Genomic DNA, 18664 nt, shown 5'->3' on the forward strand with positions numbered 1-18664 from the left:
ATAAAAAAAAAGTCATAGTATAGTATGTCCACTAAAATGTGATAAAATCATCATAGTATAGTATGTCGACTAAAATGTGATAAAAACATCATAGTATAGCATGTTAACTAAAATGTGTTTACACAAAAAAAGCCATTGTTGGGGTGTTGGTGACTCAGTGGATAGAGTAGGAGCCCCATGTACAAGGCTGTTGCCGCAGGGGCCGGGGTTCGACTCTAACCTGTGGCCATTTTTTGCATGTCACTCCCCCTCTCTCTCCCCCCTTCACACTTGTCTGTCCTGTCAATTAAGGCTAAAAAATATCTTTAAAAAAAAACAAAGTCATCGTATAGTATGTCGACTAAAATGTGATTAAAAAAAAGTCATAGTATAGTATGTCGACTAAAATGTGATTAAAAAAAAGTCATAGTATAGCATGTTGACTAAAATGTGACAAAAAATTTATAGTATAGTATGTCGACTAAAATGTGACTAAAAAAGTCATAGTATAGTATGTCGACTAAAATGTGATAAAAGCATCATAGTATAGTATGTCGACTAAAATGTGACAAAAAAGTCATAGTATAGTATGTCGACTAAAATGTGATAATAATAAAAAAGTCATAGTATAGTATGTCGACTAAAATGTGATAAAAAAGTCATAGCATAATATGTCCACTAAAATGTGATAAAAAAAAAAGTCATACTATAGTGTGTCGACTAAAATGTGACAAAAAAGTCATAGCATAATATGTCCACTAAAATGTGATAAAAAAAAAAGTCATAATATAGTGTGCCGACTAAAATGTGACAAAAAAAGTCATAGTATAGTATGTCGACTAAAATGTGATTTAAAAAAAAAGTCATCGTCGGGGTGTCGGTGGCTTAGTGGATAGAGCAGGCGCCCAATGTATAAGGCTGTTGCCGCAGGGGCCAGGGTTCGACTCCAGCCTGTGGCCATTTTCTGCATGTCACTCCCCCTCTTTGTCCCCCCTTCACACTTGTCTGTCCTGTCAATTAAAGGCTAAGAAACTATCTTTAAAGGTAGGGTCTGGAGGATTTTCCAGTTGCTGTGTGTAAACACACATTCAAATTCAGCCCCTCCTATCAGGCTCAACTCTCCCGGGTGTACAGAGCCCGGAGGTACGGAAGAAAGCTTCACAGAAGAGGTTCAGGCAAGGCTTGCGCTGGTGCACGCTCGGACACGCTTGGGCACGGCACCTACGCTCTCTCATTGGCTGGGGAAATCTCCGCCCAGAAGCCGTCCGAGCTCACAAAAACATCAAAATACAGTTAAAGGGCAGGAGCTCTGCAAACAGAGTCACCACCACACATGAGTAGAAGCCCATGGGTGATGATTAAGCAGGATTTCATTTGTATATGTCTATATTTTGTTTTGTTTGAAAATCCTCTAGATCCTACCTTTAAAAAAAAAGTCACCGTATAGTATGTCAACTAAAATGTGATAAAAAAAAGTCATACTATACTATGTCGACTAAAATGTGATAAAAAAAAGTCATAGTATAGTATGTCGACTAAAATGTGATAAAGAAAGTCATAGTATATTATGTCGACTAAAATGTGACAAAAAAGTCATACCATAATATGTCGATTAAAATGTGACAAAAAAGTCATAGTATAGTATGTCGACTAAAATGTGATAAAAAAAAGTCATAGTATAGTATGTCAACTAAAATGTGACAAAAAAGTCATAGTATAGTATGTCAACTAAAATGTGATAAATAAACGTCATAGTATAGTATGTCGACTAAAATGTGACAAAAAAGTCATAGTATAGTATGTCGACTAAAATGTAATAAAAAAGTCATAGTATAACATGTCGACTAATATGTAACAAAAAAGTCATAGTATAGTATGTCGACTAAAATGTGACAAAAAAGTCATAGTATAGTATGTCGACTAAAATGTGATAAAAAAAAAGTCATGATATAGTATGTCGACTAAAATGTGACAAAAAAGTCGTAGTATAGTATGTCGACTAAAATGTGATTAAAAAAGTCATAGTATAGTATGTTGACTAAAATGTGATAAAAAAAAAGTCAAAGTTAAGTTTTTCTACTTAAATTGGATAAAAAAAAGTCAAGTTAAGTTTTTTGACTAAAATGTGATAAAAAAAAGTCATAGTATAGTATGTCGACTAAAATGTGATTAAAAAAGTCGTAGTATAGTATGTCGACTAAAATGTGATTAAAAAAGTCATAGTATAGTATGTTGACTAAAATGTGACAAAAAAGTCATAATATAGTATGTCGACTAAAATGTGATAAAAAAAAAAGTCATAGTATAGTATGTCTACTTAAATGTGATAAAAAAAAGTCAAGTATAGTATGTTGACTAAAATGTGATAAAAAAAAGTCATAGTATAGGATGTCGACTAAAACGTGACAAAAAAGTCATAGCATAGTATGTCGACTAAAATGTGATAAAAAGAAGTCATAGCATAGTATGTCGACAAAATCGTGACAAAAATGTCATAGTATAGTATGTCGACTAAAATGTGATAAAAAGAAGTCATAGCATAGTATGTCGACTACAATGTGACAAAAAAGTCATAGTATAGTATGTTGACTAAAATGTGATAAAAAAAAAGTCATAGTATAGTATGTCGACTAAAATGTGACAAAAAAGTCGTAGTATAGTATGTCGACAAAAATGTGACAAAAAAAAGTCATAGTATAGTATGTCGACTAAAATGTGATAAAAAAAAGTCATAGTATAGTATGTCGACTAAAATGTGATTAAAAAAGTCATAGTATAGTTTGTCGACTAAAATGTAAGAAAAAAGTCATAGTACAGTATGTCGACTAAAATGTGATAAAAAAAGTCAAGTATAGTATTTCGACTAAAACGTGACAAAAAAGTCATAGTATAGTATGTCAACTAAAATGTGATAAAAAGAAGTCATAGCATAGTATGTCGACTAAAATGTGATAAAAAAAAAGTCATAGTATAGTATGTCGACTAAAATGTGACAAAAAAGTCATAGTATAGTATGTCGACTAAAATGTGACAAAAAAGTCGTAGTATAGTATGTCGACTAAAATGTGATTAAAAAAGTCATAGTATAGTATGTCGACTAACATGTGATTAAAAAAGTCATAGTAACTATACTATGACTTTTTTAATCACATTTTTGTCGACATACTATACTATGACTTTTTTGTCACATTTTTGTCGACATACTATACTATGAGTCTTTTTTTTTTTATGTTGACTAAATTGTGGAGGGTCCAAGAACAGAGAGATGCTGTGTGCTGTAAAGCCCTCTGAGGCAAATTGTGATTTGTGATATTGGGCTTTATCAATAAAATGGATTGAAAATTGAGATACACCTTATAAAATGATTGATGTGGGACTCAACATGTTGAGTGTGCCAGTATTAGTCTAGGCACATAAAAAAAATAGTAATATAAGAGACCAAAGTATATCAATATGTGATTCCTTAACTCTCCATATTGACATAGGCTTCAACTAGCCTAGTGTATATACTACAACAGCATGAATGAATTCTTGAAATACAGTTAAGGCTTTTCGTTTTGCTGTGTCACCCTTAGACTTTCAGTGGCCCCATCTGGCCACCCCTATGAAAAATTTTTGAGGGTGCTTCTACATATGACTCCATCGAAACGCTGAAATCTGAAGTCTCCTCTCTCAGAAATAAAGACAGCATGTCTTAGAGGACAAGCGCAGCAACCATGATGTCATCCCCTCCTCAGTGACATGATGTCAGAGACGGCATTCGGCAAAATGCTGAGATTAGGATTATTCTCCTCGGCCCTGAACATCTGCTGTAAACAAACAGTGAGAGCACTGGGAGAAAAAATCCCTGCAGTAGATGGCAGTTATTCAGATGAGAGTGGCTTTTACCGCATGATGGCCAAACATTCATCCGTAATAGGATAATAGTGACCCTCTCAGCACTATTAAAACTATTATTATACGGAAATACAAAAACACTAATTAATTCTACTGGGACGACAAGGTGAATCGGTCCTCATCTGAAAGTCTCTGTATGCAGCGAGCTGAATAAATGAACTATTGCAGTTATTGTGCATCAGACGCAGAAGCAGCTGGGAAATTATTGTCAGTCATGCAGTATGCTAAGTATGTTCTCATAACCACAGCAGGTGTGAACCAGCTCTGACTGGCTTCTGCTCAGCCACACACACACACACACACACACACACACACACAAATACACCATGCTTGCAAACACTGCCCCACCGCACCCTCCACCCCAAGCTAAAATCCTGTCAGTCTCATGCACATCTGCTTCCCCAGCAACTACTGCTGAGTAAGCACCGCGTTAGCCTCTGCTTCCCTTCATGGGAGATCATAACAGGACAAAAATACTCCACTTATCTGTCACACAAAACATTGTGATGGCAAAAAGCTTGTGAATCACACACACACACACACACACACACACACACACAGGCGTCCTTTTTTTTTATATATATATGGAAATTATTGTTTTTTTTCTCATCAAAGCGTTTAATTAAAAAGTTCTCTGCCACAGTTCACAATAATTTCTCTGTAATTTACATGTGTGAGTTTCCTACTGATTTTCTTGTGTAACCTAGTAACGGGGAAAACAGGAGCTGTTAAGACCCCACACGTTGCCTCTGAAGTTGGCAACGGGATGCAAAATGATTTATAATTACAGAATGCAATAAGACTTATACTTAACTCTCAGGTGAGACACGCGGCTGGTGCCAAAAAGAAGCTGCGAGGGAATCCCACACAGGAACAGCTACTGTGTATCTGAAGAAATGTGTTTGAAGACTGAAGCTGCAATAAAAACTGGTATTTGAAAGTATGTATGTATAAATCATTACTCTTGCACAGTGCTGCTGATATACTGTAGATGTACAGTGGCAGTTACAGATAAGACCTCTCTGTGATTAATGGTTCTCACTCCCATCATCCCCAGGCAGTGTGCTCCTATCTTTCATGCACTGCAGCTACACTTTGCCTCTGCCTTAAACGTGGGTGTCTTTTCAGACCTAATCATAGGTTTGCCCTGCAGGTATGTGGCTAGCCGGGTTCAGTCATGCTGGAAAACCTATCACTCAACAGCTTTTATCATCACAACTGCAAAGTGTTGCTAGGCAAGTCCCTTCATGTGCCGTATGGCTGCTGTGAAAGTTGAAGATTTTAGTTTCAGCCGCCTGCTACAATATTCTCAGTCATCTCAGCCCCTGAAGCTGGTGCTAAAAGTGTTTTAGTGCAGTATTTAAGTCATTAAATCCCACAGAGTGACAGTTATTGGACCGTGAACTGCTGCACAGATCAACTGCAGAACATTTCCCTCCACCTATTTCTTTCCTGACTTCCAAAGCTTGGCTGCAGTTCATGAAATAATTTCTTCAGGGAAGGGAATTCACGTCGTCATTTTTCTGTCATCTGGAGGAGAACATATGAATAAATCTCCCAGATGAGGTAGAAACAATACTGAAGCAAGCAAGCATTGACAGAACTGGAATGAAGCATAAATCTGAGGTAACACTAAGAAGGGGAACACATATTTCTTCCAGCAACTTTGGAAATGTCCAGACTTTGTGTAGTCTAATCATTGGGTGATAAGGCAAAGAAAGCACAACTTATTTCTGCCATTGGAAACAACATGTGGTCCAGAATCTTATTCTTCCTGGGATTATGAAAACGAGTCTAGATCGCTTCTTTAAGTCCCCCTCCACTCACTTTTTTTCTCTTATGTTTATGTCTCTAAAATATCTGAAGCCAACTATACTGATTGGTATCACCGCAAATGTTAATAGAGAGGTGTTTTCTACAGCAGTGGTTCCCAACCAGTGGGTCGCAGTCCAAAATGGGGTCACGGGTCCATTCTGAATGGACCGCACGTGACTTGCAGATGTGTTGTTTGTAAAAAAACACACTTCATTTTGAAGTACAGTGAATTTTTGGTACAGAGCTTTTATTTTGAAGGGCCTTTTCCTGCTCTAGACTTACAGAGACAGCAAAATAGCTCAACGACATGGCCAAACTTAAGTATGACCCTTAATATATCCAACTGTGTGGACCTTGAACTAAAAAATCTGGACCACTGCTCTACAGAAGGGGGCGATGTCTGTGCACTTCCCTAAAATCTGAGATTCCGATGTACGCCAGGCACGCTAGATTAAGTACGTCACTAATGCAAAAGCCAGTTGCTGTCTTATACTAGAAACACATTTCGTAACAGACAAAACACCAACAAAGAAACCTAAAACCTCCAGCACAGAGCAGATTTGTCAGTACAAAGCATGAGAGTTTGCCATAGCGTAGAAGTTTTGACAGCAAATATGGTCGAGTGTGCAGTTTTGGATGTAAACCCTGGAGCTTCATTTCACTATCTCCCAAAAACCCCATCATGGCAGACATTACTCTTATGTTTCACAACCATTAAGGTTGTGTCAGCCACTGCAACTTAGCCTACAAGCTCACAAGCAACATAAACAAATAGAAGATTCTAACTACACTTGCCATTCTGTTATCTCTGCCAGCTGCCGACACAACACTCTTCATCTGAGTCTGACTGACGCCCAACATGTGTGGCTGAATCTGTTTCCTCTGATGCTAACCATCTTGTACGTACTGCTCTTATACTGCTCAGCGTACCGCAAGTAGTGCTGTGACAGGCCAAATCAAGAACTTCTGAATGAGGGAGGAAGAGTAGATGTGCCTCTTTTCTTTACTTTATACGTGGGGAAACCATGTTAAACACAATACTAATCATAGCAGAATATTTGTACAACTTAAAAGCATGTTTGGAGCAGGACTTTAAGATTCACTGTTTTCTGCAGACCTATGAATTGAATATAGTGATACATTCATTCAACTTTGGTGTTAATACTTCCTTTAACTGAATCATGAGAATGTTGCAAGTATGGCAGATAAATGATGTGAATGTACCTCTCTAAATAGCAGCAGGATGCGAATAAATTAAGGCGCTCTCACTTCCTCTTTTGTAAAGCATGTTTTTCTAGCTTTACAGGATATTGCACTTTTGCTAATAAATGTTAGAAAATCATAATAAAGACCACAGGCTGTGTCTAATAAGCTTGAACTAGCTCTTGCACAACACTAGTATTAAATTTGGTCACTCCCTGCGTTGCAGAGGAGAGCTGTCGGAAGTATCTGCGGTCGAGTACATGCTGTGTCATCTTCCTCTTCCTTTAAGCGCGGTTTGAGTGACTGGTAGTGGGTGTGTCTGCACTGTGGTATTGACAGATCTGGCCCTGTCACTTGTCTTTGTGTCAGAAAGCCTGTGGGAGACGGGAAGTCAGACATCACAGAAAACGGACATCAGACCACACCTAGAGCCTTGGGGCTGGACAGCACAGTCACTACTAGCAACTCTCTGACTTCTTGGAGCACTCAGAGCTCATGACTCAACCACCTAACCACTTTTGTTTTTGTTGAATGAAAGAGTGCTATCAGTACAGAACTGTAAACAAGACAAACAAAAGGTATTCAAGTAAAAATATACAATATATTTGTTGTATAAACTTGTACAGAATGTCTTGGACATTTAGCTTTACATATACTATACATAAGGGTCAAAATAGGGTCACTTTCGCATCCTTCATGATTTTAAGAAAATGTCCCCCATGACAACCACATTTTATGTACATCTTTACAAACATACCAAACAAAACAGCCCTTGGATGCACTTTAAGAGGCCATGACGAGATACAGATGCCTTGTATAAAAATCCCTGAAAATGTCTCTCTGTGAGGTAAGAACACTTTTTTTTTTTTTGTCAAACTCATTTTCCTTTCATTCCCTCTCATACATCAAACTCACTCATTTGTTCTGAGACGAGACTGGCAATAGAGAACAGCTAATTACACATCGTGTTTCCCTTAACATTATTGTGCCACAGAAGCAGGAGTAGCTGCAGACTGAAGACTGTTAGAGTAAAAAAAAAAAAGGTCAACATCCATTCCTTTATACACTGATTACTTACACATTTGTTCCTTTCCATCGTCGCAAAACCCAGTTCTATACACTAAACCTCGGCCTGGTAACTGACACATTCAATCTCATGTTAAGGTATGGTCAAGGCCTCAACAACGACAGGAAACGTGACCTAAAGGTTAAAAAACAAGGTCCACGGTAGAACAAAATCACATGCAAATAATGCAGTTATAAGCAACAGAATGTACAGGGGTGTGTCTGGGGTATAATATGTTTTAACTTTGATATTTTAACAAAAAAAGTGGCCACTCAGTCTTGCATTTAAAGGACTATTTAACATTGAGGTGTTTACTAGACATTAGTGAAGGTAAATAATGCTTTCTGTGTTAACTCCATTTTGCTACAAATGAGCTGCAAACAGTCATCAGAAGAAAAACAGGACAATAACTCAAGGCTGGATCACTGTAGTAGCTTATTTCCCTCAGCTAGAGTACCATCAAGACATCTCCGATTGGTCCCCAGAAAACATTCTGATTGGCCAAAGACTCCTTTCAGACCATCAAGGCAATAATCACAACTGATACAAAGAAATACATTAACATCGGCTTTACAGCTGGTGAATAACAGATAACAGTCGAACGACAATCCTAGATTTAATAGAAAAGTTATGAAATGTCCTGCTATTATGGTCGTACGTGACCACTGATTAATGCCATGTATGGTGGGGTAGCAAAAGTCATCCTTGTGTTAGAAATTAAGGCATTGAGAGAGGATCTAATGGAGCATGTTCTCTGTAACGCGGCTCTCAGATCAGTGTTCATTTTGGTGCACAAAATACTGTAACTGACTTACTGCTTGTGTCAGCAAGTTAGGCATCTGACAGGCTGAGAGAGACCTCAGAGACACCAAAGGAAATGACAAAAAAAAAAAAAAAAAAAAAAAAGGCTGCCCAATCGATCCTCATGTTGACTCCAGCGTGTCCAGCTGGAAGACGTTGTGATTGGTCGGTGTGGTGAAGAAGAGCTGCTCCTCGCTGGTGGAACGGTTATCACAGGGACTGTGCAGCCCCAGCGTCCTCTCAAAGTCCAGGAGCTGACCCATGAAGTTGAAGTTTGGGGAAATGTTGGACTTCTTCCTCTTGACAAAGTCATAAGCGTCATTGAGCGAGAGGTTGAGTCTCTGCATCAGGTAGGCCACGGTGACAGTGACTGAGCGACTGATGCCGGCCAGGCAGTGGACCAGGATGCCGCACTGCTTAGACCGAGCCTCATCTGTTAGAGGAGGGGAAAACTACAGTCAGGAGAAAGTTGTTGCTCTAAATAATATTTTCCTGTACTACAATGTTTAACTTATGTGATTCTGGCTCTTCATTGACAGACGTAACCCAGACTGAGAAGTAGAGTTTTTGTTTTAAGAATTCACTTGATCTAGAAAACAGTGTACCTAGTATACAGTTAATTACACACATTAGCAAACAACTGTCAACAAAACAACGCTATGCTCGACTTGTGAAGCTGCATTCAAACACATCCCCAGAGAGTGGAAACAACATTTCCTTCCTCATTCTACCTAACCCTTTGGAAACTAGTTCATGATGCATAGCATTGCAACCACCAAACAAACAAGTCAACAAGCTGTGGTTTCAGGTGCAGTCGTGGCAAGAGACGGCGAATCAAAAGCGAAATTGAAACATAATGTTGTGGTGCCACCAAAAACACAAAAATGTTAACTTTAGTTTCAAGATTGATGTTTTGTTTCTCTGTGTCAAAGAAATTCAATGATACTGCTGAAAACAGCCGTATCACAAGTGGTTAGGGAGGGGACGTTTATCGTGGCTGTAAGTGTTAACCAATATTTGCTTTTGAAAATAACACAACTCCCACCTGTCCCACAAACAGTCACAACCCTGTTTACCAAACAATTGTAACCAATAATTCTTTCAGAGGTATTAATAACTGCATTGTTATTTAACATCATTAGTGAACAATTACTTATTTACTACTAATTTCTAAGTGTCATGTGACTAAGGTGCCCAGCCCATGTAGGCTTACTATAGAGTGACACTCCTTGTGACAAAACAAACAAAGACCTACACACACACATCAGGCACAAATTTATTCTCTTAAAAGTGCGAGTGTGTCTGTGAGATTTAAATTTAACAAAGCCCATTATCAACCTACTCACCTATAAATGATATGGCCTCTGGGAAGAACTGGGACAGGTTCTGACTCCAGTGGTCCGAAATGGGGATCTGTTTGTACCTGAAGTGGCCGTCATGCTCAAACATGTTGGGGAGATTGGGTGTGACGTTCAGGATGTACTTGATGTTGTACTGGCCCAACACGTCTAGGTTGGTGGAGTCTTTGGCGCAGCCCAGGTAAAGGTAGGGTAGGATCTGGACGGGGAAAGCGGGCTGATTGCTGGGGATGGGGCTCTCCTCAGACTCTGTGGCGCTGCTCGGCTCTCGATCGGATTCCCCATCGGAACAATCTGAGCTGATCCGGAGGTTTCCAAACCCCAGGACAGAGAGCGGAGGAGAGGAGCTGGGACAGGAGCTGTCTAGGAGGGTCTCACAGTGCTCTGGGTACTCTGTGTGGAACTTTACAAATCCACCTGGACAAGAGCCAAGACACAAATGAACAAAGTCACACCAACAGGGTTGATTAACTTTTAAATAAAACCTCCATCTGATATAAACTGTTTATTTGAATCATACTTTAAATACCAAAAGGGCTGCTGAGTATTGACGCAGAGCTGTGTGTAAAGAAGCAGCTCAAGTTCCCCCCAAAAAGAACCATTCATGAAATGCATGCCTGTTCCTGCTAGAGCAAAACATGGCGCAGCCATTTTGGAATTTTAATTGAGAATCTCAGTGACACACAAACTTTTGAACAGCTTACAAACCGCAAACCCACAACACAGGATGAACGTTGGCGCTTAAGTAACGTCAACTGTAACGTTTCAACACAACTAACGAGATGAAAGTTGAATGTTACAGCTCGTAACGTTATGTATTATAACTCGGTATCTGAAAGTTTAAAACCGTTTCCCCGTGAAAACTTCTCCTCTATATAGCAACGTATCTTCCTAAAACACTTGCTAGCCTCTATTACAGTTTTAAAGATGCAAGGGTATGCTATCAATGCGCAAAACTAGCTTGATATTTAACGGTTGAAACATAAAGCGACGTCAGTTAGACGTTTTCTATCGTTATAAACTCCCTGGCAGTCACACTATGTTACCTGACTCTTACACTTGTGTGTAATTTCGTCTTTTTTAGTGTTAATTCGACACTTAAACTACTTACCTTCCAGGTAATACGCTTTACAGCCGTCTTCCCATAGTTTTTGAAGAAGCAGACCCAAAACCGAAGCTGGAGCTCCGCTGTCCTGCCAGTCCACGGTGCACTCATCGTACAGGACCACCGTGTCCGTCTTACACCGCCTGATGAACTTCTCCTTATCCTCGTGGTTGGGGATGATAGTCCGGATAGGTATGTTGCCCTTTTTGAACCTCCGGAGCATCAGCCCCGGTATGGCCAGGTTTATGGCTGTCTCTATGTGGGATGATTCATAAAGCTCATGTGAACGGCAGTCCAGCAGGAGCAGAGAAGTGCCTCCGGACTCTAACTCGAGTTGCAGCCATTCCACGCTTTTACTCGGCGTCACATTAGACATATCGGACTCAATATCATACTACACGCAAGCACAAACACTTACTACATGGTCCACATGACGACGGTAAACTACATTTTTTCACCCGCAAAAAAAGGAGCGTTAAATGTTGCCCCGCCAGTGCATGGCGCTTCTGCTTGAGCGAAGAGATTTCCCCTTTTTCCTCTTCTCTATTTCCATCAGTCAGTGAGTCTGACCTGCCCCAGGGCTGCCGGACAACTGTTCACACTTTCATTTACGACACACGGGTTTAAACGTCAATGTTTTAGAGCCAATAATGTCTTCATCAACTTCGGCTACTCCACATCGTACCAGGGTCCTCCATGCACGTTCTCGTTGTACCATTCCGATGCATGGGAGGGCTTTTTTTTAGTTGACAGTAGAGCAACTCAAGAGGGAGGAGTTTATTCCTTATGATTTAAAGTCATAGCAGAAATATCAAAGTTTTACATCACTCAATCTCAATGGAATCATTTTACCATCACAATTTTGTCAGTCACTATCATCATATTTATAAACCACTGTTTGTGATATTATAGCAAGTTTAACTTTAAAGGGGATTGTTATAACTGTCAGTCCTTTTCCTATGGACTAAAGTGTTCTGCTCAATACTACCAAATAACCTTGTAACCTCATGTAACTTTTATTTATTCTTTATTTTATCACTTTACTATGAGCAATTATTCCACTGCACAGTATCTACCCACACATGGATGTCTTCATAACCACTCCTGAATGTGTATTAAACATATGTTGCACATGTTGTAGTTGCATAAGGTGGTTATGATGGGCCCCAGTGCACCCTATCATGCACATACTGTGCACAGTGATTTTGCCAAGTAGGACATGCTCCTGAATCAACATCCCACATCCTGGTCCAGGACCAACACCGCAATCAACCAATCACAGTTCTCTGACATCATCAGTGTGCGGTTGATGTTGTGATGATGATGATGGTCCTGGATAAACCTAATCAAATCTACCCAAGATCAAGATGGAAAAAAAGCAGGGAAATTGTGTTGATTACAGGAATTTGCAACTTAAAACTGAAAAATTAAGTTATCCAATAAGTTCGCCAATATTCTAGCCCATTGGCAAGCTAACTCGCTATTTTTCTAGCCTACTTGCAAGCTTACTTGTCAGCATAGCCTACCTACTTAGCAAGCTAGCTCACTAATTCTTGTCTATTGGCAAGCTTCTGGTGCATTCGTTTTGTACTCGGAGGTCAGAAATTCACAGTTCCCAGTCAGAAGTTTAAACTCGAACACACCCCGAGATCGGATTTCCAACTCGGAAACTCAACCCCGACTTACGAATTCAAGATGGCTGCTGGTCACATACATAGTGAGTAAACACTCTGCTAAAGTACTGTTTATAGCAATTTTATCTTATTTGTTTTGTGTCAGCCTCATCTGCGGCATTCATCAGTTGTAGTGCATGATGGTTTTGAAGCTGTCTATACTCCGAAAGTGCAAGGGCAACAAAGGTTTTCTTGCTGGCCTCCATGTTTTTTTCCGACTTGTCCACCGTTGTCAACTAGAATGCAAAAACTGTTGGAGGTGACGTCATTTCCACTTCCGACTTCCGACCTCCGAGTACAAAACATACGCACCTTTACTTGTTAGCATAGACTACCTACTTAGCAAGCTAACTCACTAATATTCCAGCCTATTGGCAAGCTTATTTTAGCCTAGCTGTAGCGAGCTAGCTCACTAATTCTTGTCTCTTGGCAAGTTTATATATTTGAGTGTGCGGCGTTCCCTCTTTTTTCAAGTTTATTTGTTAGCATAGCCTGCCTAGTTAGCAAGCTAACTCATAAACCCCGCAGTTGCATATAAGGGTTTTGTTTAATTGTATTAACTTCAATTTGGAAAACTAGCTTAGCTCTAAAGAAGCACAAAGGTATTTTGACAGAAGCAAAGGAGCAGCACACTGATGATGTCAGAGGGCTGTGATTGATTGATTGATTGATTGATTGATTGATTGATTGCACTGTTCTGGAACAGGATGTGGGATGTTGATCCAGGAGCATGTTCTACTTCGTCACATGATTAGAGACTTGACACTGGATAACATCAACATGCATGTTACCCAGCAATCATCATTGCGTATCTGCATAACAAAAAAATGCCACATTCTGTGCATTTGCTAGCAAACAGTCCATACATTGAGAGCATATAGCACTTGTGATTTCTGCATGAAGTTAGGTTCTGTTTATGTTCCCATGAGTTGTTGATGGTAAACTTACTTATTATTTCTACACCACACCAATTGTGTCGACTCAGTGGTTACAGCCCTGGCACATACTATGCGTTATTATTGCAGTATTCCCCTGACCTGTGGGGCATTTTTCTGAAGTGCAATCAACCCTTTCGAAGCTATTATATACTGTATTTTAGCCAGCATCGGATACTATACATTGCTATATAAAATATGTAAAATAATACTGGTTATAGTACAACAACCATCAGTTTATTACTAAGCTTTACAAGTGCATTGCAATATTTACAGTTAAATCACACCCTCCATTTAGTACACAAACAAACAAATGGGCTGCTTTCATTAGAGTTCCTCCTGTGGGGGCAAACTCCACTGTCCGACACTCACTTTGGAGAGTACTCTGAATTGGTCATGCATTTTTCTGTATGTTGTTTTCCATTATGTTGTCGTCCTTCATCGTGATAATATAGACGTACCCTTTAAATTGCCCTCCTCTTCAATTTTCATTTTATTTACGAGGTGAAGTGTATCAAGAAAGCCTTTTTTTTCCTATTCTATATTACATGGTGACCACAATAGAGAATTCATAAGCATGCCGCTGTGCATGAGTGTCCTTCCTTAGAGTGCAACTACAATGTTCCCATGGTCCACTACTGATGCGTGTAATAATGCAAGTGAACTGTGAATGTGGAGGAGTAAGAGAGGGAGAGAGGAGCGAGATGCGTGCAGTGGGAATCCAGCCACGCAGCTCATCTGTCTGCACACGTGAGTGGGGGAGACACAGATGTGCAGAGCATCGGGATTAACACAGAATGAGGAATAGAGCTAAACCTGCACACACACAAATGCTCTCAACCATGGACTGATCGGACACAGAGCAACAGGCATAATATCATCGCCACACTGCACCACACCACCATTTCAGCACCTGCCTCCAACAGACAACCACATACAGAGTTTGTAAACCAACACACAAACACCGCCTGTGGCCTCTCATACCCACATGATTGCTGTTCCAGTTGAACTCTCATCCAGGAAGTGTAGAGATTTTGGACCTGCTCTCAGATTTTTTGCAATAGAGCAGCCTGCATCGACAGAAGACAGTGATGGATGGAGGAAATAGTGCGTGACAATGATGTCAAACAATGCACAAAGGAATATTTCCTGCCACCTTCCCAGCATTTTGTAGATTTACTGGATTCAGCGTATGAAGCAAGAGTTATTGTACGTGGTGCTTCTGTATAAAAATAAATCTCAAAATATGAATTAAACTTAACACACCACTTAACTGGAGTATTGATTCATGTTCTGAGCTGACTGGATTTGCACAACAGTGGTGGTCACCTGACTGCCCCACTTCCACCAACACTTTGATTACATAATGCGCTACAAACGTGAGCTCATGGTAATTCTCTCGGAGGGAAGAGAAAGCTTTGGTTTAACTATGGTCTTTGATTTACAGAATCCCAGGTTTAGCATGTCAAGTGCTGCTTTGAGGGCTTTCACGCATACCCGACAGACACACACACACACACACACACCCCTGTCACGTGCAGATGTACAGTGGGAAGCATTCAGAGATGAGACAGATGGGAGGAGAGCTTCCTCTCCATTGATGTTTCTCTGCGTGTGGGAGTAAAGGGCTTTTTATTAAACTAATTATGTAAATATGAAGATCATAGGCCACAGGATAAAAAATGTGTAACATCAATAAAGATTATATATTGCATGATGATAAACTACATAAAATAACCAGGCTGATACACTGATGACACATATTCCTTATAAAAAATCAATAATCTCTGATTCCTCATGTCTGCAACACTGTCACACACTGTGAGGTTCATTGAAGTGTATTTGCTGCATTTTATTACGACCAGTAAGATCTCCCATGTTATCTAGATAGGAAACACAATATCCTGTTCTCTGCTGATACCATCTAGTGGCTCATCATGAAAGCTGCTGCACCATCTATGAGTCATCGGCAGAGGAAGGAGGTGTCTGGCGTCACGGCTTCGCAGCTCCAAACAAGAGACCCAGTGTGCCTCCGTGTGGTGAAAACCAAGAACGCCATGAAATGCGTTTCATGAATGAATGAATGACCAGATGACCACAAATCTGCCCTTAAGCTGATTATACACTAACACCACTACTTGATGCATCTCTGCCTTTTTACTCAACCCTGGTTTCCAATAAAATAAATAAGAAAACAAATAGTTATTGGGGCATTTAAGTAACATGCCTGTCATATTGTTTATGGCAGAACATTATTACAATCAATATTTACTTTTGTATTAAGACTGACATGAATCCTGACCTTTGAGCGATTAATCTACAGAAGGAAGCAATGCCCATAATATGTTATAACTGACATGAGAGATTATCTCCCTGCCAGGAGCAGTGCATGTGATTAAATGGTTTACATATACAGTTCATGTATTTGCAGCAAATATCCTGGCTGTCATGATAAATATAACACACTAAATGACTATGTATGACATGGTAGGAGCATGTTAATGATTTGAGATCTTGTGTGTTTACTGTACAACTGGATTGGAGTCAGTGTGATGCGTCATCCCATCTGCTATCTCTTCATATGTGAAGATTATTCTAGCATGAAGTGTTTAGATGGATTATTCAGATAATATATTTGCGTAACACATAACATGCATTGCAACATATTAGTAAGGCGGCCCACCTAGAAATAAATTAAGTTAATCTGTAAACTTAGGTTCAGGAGCAGAGCCATGCCTCACCCACACCTCTGATTGCCTGCCAAGCCTACTTATACCTGGTCAACCCATTCTGCTCGGTTCATCTCAGATTTCACAACCCACCCTCCCTTTCATCCATCATCCTCCCTACCCACCTTCCTTCATCCTCTCTTCCCTTCTCCCCTCTTTTCTTCTTATTCATTCTGGTGCATACCTCTCCTATGTCTCATTCTAGGTACGTTCTGGGAGGTCTGTAAATGGGTGGAAAAACACCTCCCACACTGAGTCTCCCTCTGCCCGATCTCCAGTACATCATCCCTTATCAACCTAACAGAAAACATCCCTCCTCCACCTTCACCCCCACTTGCATCCATTCACCAGTCCTCAACAACTAACACCTCCTGGTCTTCAATTAAACATTTAAACGACGTACTCTCGTAGCATGGTCATTGCTAGTGAAGAGTAATAATACCAGAGGAAAGGGGGATTTTTCTTCAGAAAGGCAGCATAAAAATGTAACTGACACAGTGCTTTAACAACCAGCAGGAGTAAGAAAATGTTAATTTAACCTTTAGATGCTCTGGAATCTAGTGTTATATAAAAAGCCTCAGTCAAATGTTGTGCATCTGTTTTTTAATAGAGGTGTCTTATGCAACTTACTGATGTAAATTAAGCATGTTACACACATATGAACATAAGTTTTAGAAACTCAACAGCTGAACTAACCATCTCACAGTATTTTGAAACTAAAATCTTACATCAGGGGATCTCAAAGTTTTGGTGACTGAGTGCCATTTGGAATAGAATATATCTTTGTTGTGCACCATGGGTGGAAATTTGTCTACGGCTCACCAAACACAAAAGACAACAATGTAAAAAAGCAGACAGATAGTAAGACGAGCGTTGTTACAAAACACTTAAACACATTAGATCAGCTCATTGTTTGTCTGTGATTTATAACTCATGAGTCACTTTGTTGAGTTAGGGATACTGATGGCACTTTTGATCAAGGACCTCTGAAATGCATTTTGTGGTTGCCAGAGGGGCTTTATAGTGCCTCCTGGAGCTCAGGAGCTCAAACTGGCTGAAGAGAGGGTGAGAGTCTAGATACTCCTTGCTTTCTTCCTCGTTGTATCTGTAAAGCGTTGGGTCAGGGGCAGGGATGGGCAGTATATCTATTACTTGTATTTAAAATATGTATTTCAATTACATTTGAGTATTTTGTCATTTGTATTTGATAAGGCCGATAAAAAGCAAATGTAATTTGTAACAATTTTCCACTTTTGAGTGGAGTCATTTTGTATTTAAAATACGCAAAATACTTTCTCCACGAAGGCTACACATTCTTATAATATTGGATGTAACAATATTTTTTACTTTTTTCTTTTCTTTTCTTTTATATTTTTATCTATGTTTTTTTAAACCAGACCTAGTGCTAACATAGGAAATTGTATGTTGTTGTGGTTGATGCTTGGGATGAGTATGCTACAAATGAACTGCCTCATGTGGGATCAACAAAGCTGTCTGAATCTAAATCTGAATCAATAAACAATATTTTTACACCAAATTGTGAGAAAACAAGCGCAAATTTGCAATAGCTGCGACCAAATTTGCTACTATCACGCCATTAATGGATGAGTCATGGTTGTTCTTTCTGGCATAGTTACTTGTGGTCTCTGATTGCAGCATGTAAATTTTGAGCATTTTTTGATCAAGGACTTTTTGAGTTATTCACAAAAAGATTTGAATCGGTTAATATAGCGCCACCTATGGACGAATCGTGGACATTCTTTCTGGTGTAGTTACTCATGGTCTCTGGTTGGCAGTGTGCAAATTTTGAGCATTTTTGGTCAATGAATTTTTGAGTTATTCATGAAAAGCTTTGTGGACCGACCGACTCACCGACCGACCGACCGACAGAGTGACCTATAGAGCTGCGGGTCGCTGCTAAAAAGAAAAAGAAAAAAAGTATTTTCTGAATTTGAAAATACAAAATACATGTATTTTATTTTGATACATTTTCTGGCACCAGTATTTTGTATTTTATTTTTATACATTTATTTGAGGGTTATTTTGTATTTTGTACAATACCGTTTGATGTATTTTTGCCCATCTCTGGTCATGGGCTTGCCA

The 18664-nt window shown here is 39.5% G+C and overlaps 1 protein-coding gene across 1 annotated transcript; it reads right to left on the reverse strand.

The window, feature by feature from the left end:
- Positions 1–7475: 7475 nt before the first annotated feature.
- Positions 7476–11946, reverse strand: LOC126403101 (dual specificity protein phosphatase 7-like). The gene is made up of 3 exons (XM_050065558.1): positions 11231–11946; positions 10108–10536; positions 7476–9194 (listed from the first exon to the last, which is right to left on the reverse strand). Exons 1-3 carry the CDS (start codon positions 11598–11600, stop codon positions 8884–8886), a joined length of 1110 nt encoding a protein of 369 aa, XP_049921515.1. The 5' UTR covers positions 11601–11946; the 3' UTR covers positions 7476–8883.
- Positions 11947–18664: the final 6718 nt, after the last annotated feature.

Source organism: Epinephelus moara, chromosome 16, assembly GCF_006386435.1.
Source record: "Epinephelus moara isolate mb chromosome 16, YSFRI_EMoa_1.0, whole genome shotgun sequence".
NCBI lineage: Eukaryota > Metazoa > Chordata > Actinopteri > Perciformes > Serranidae > Epinephelus > Epinephelus moara.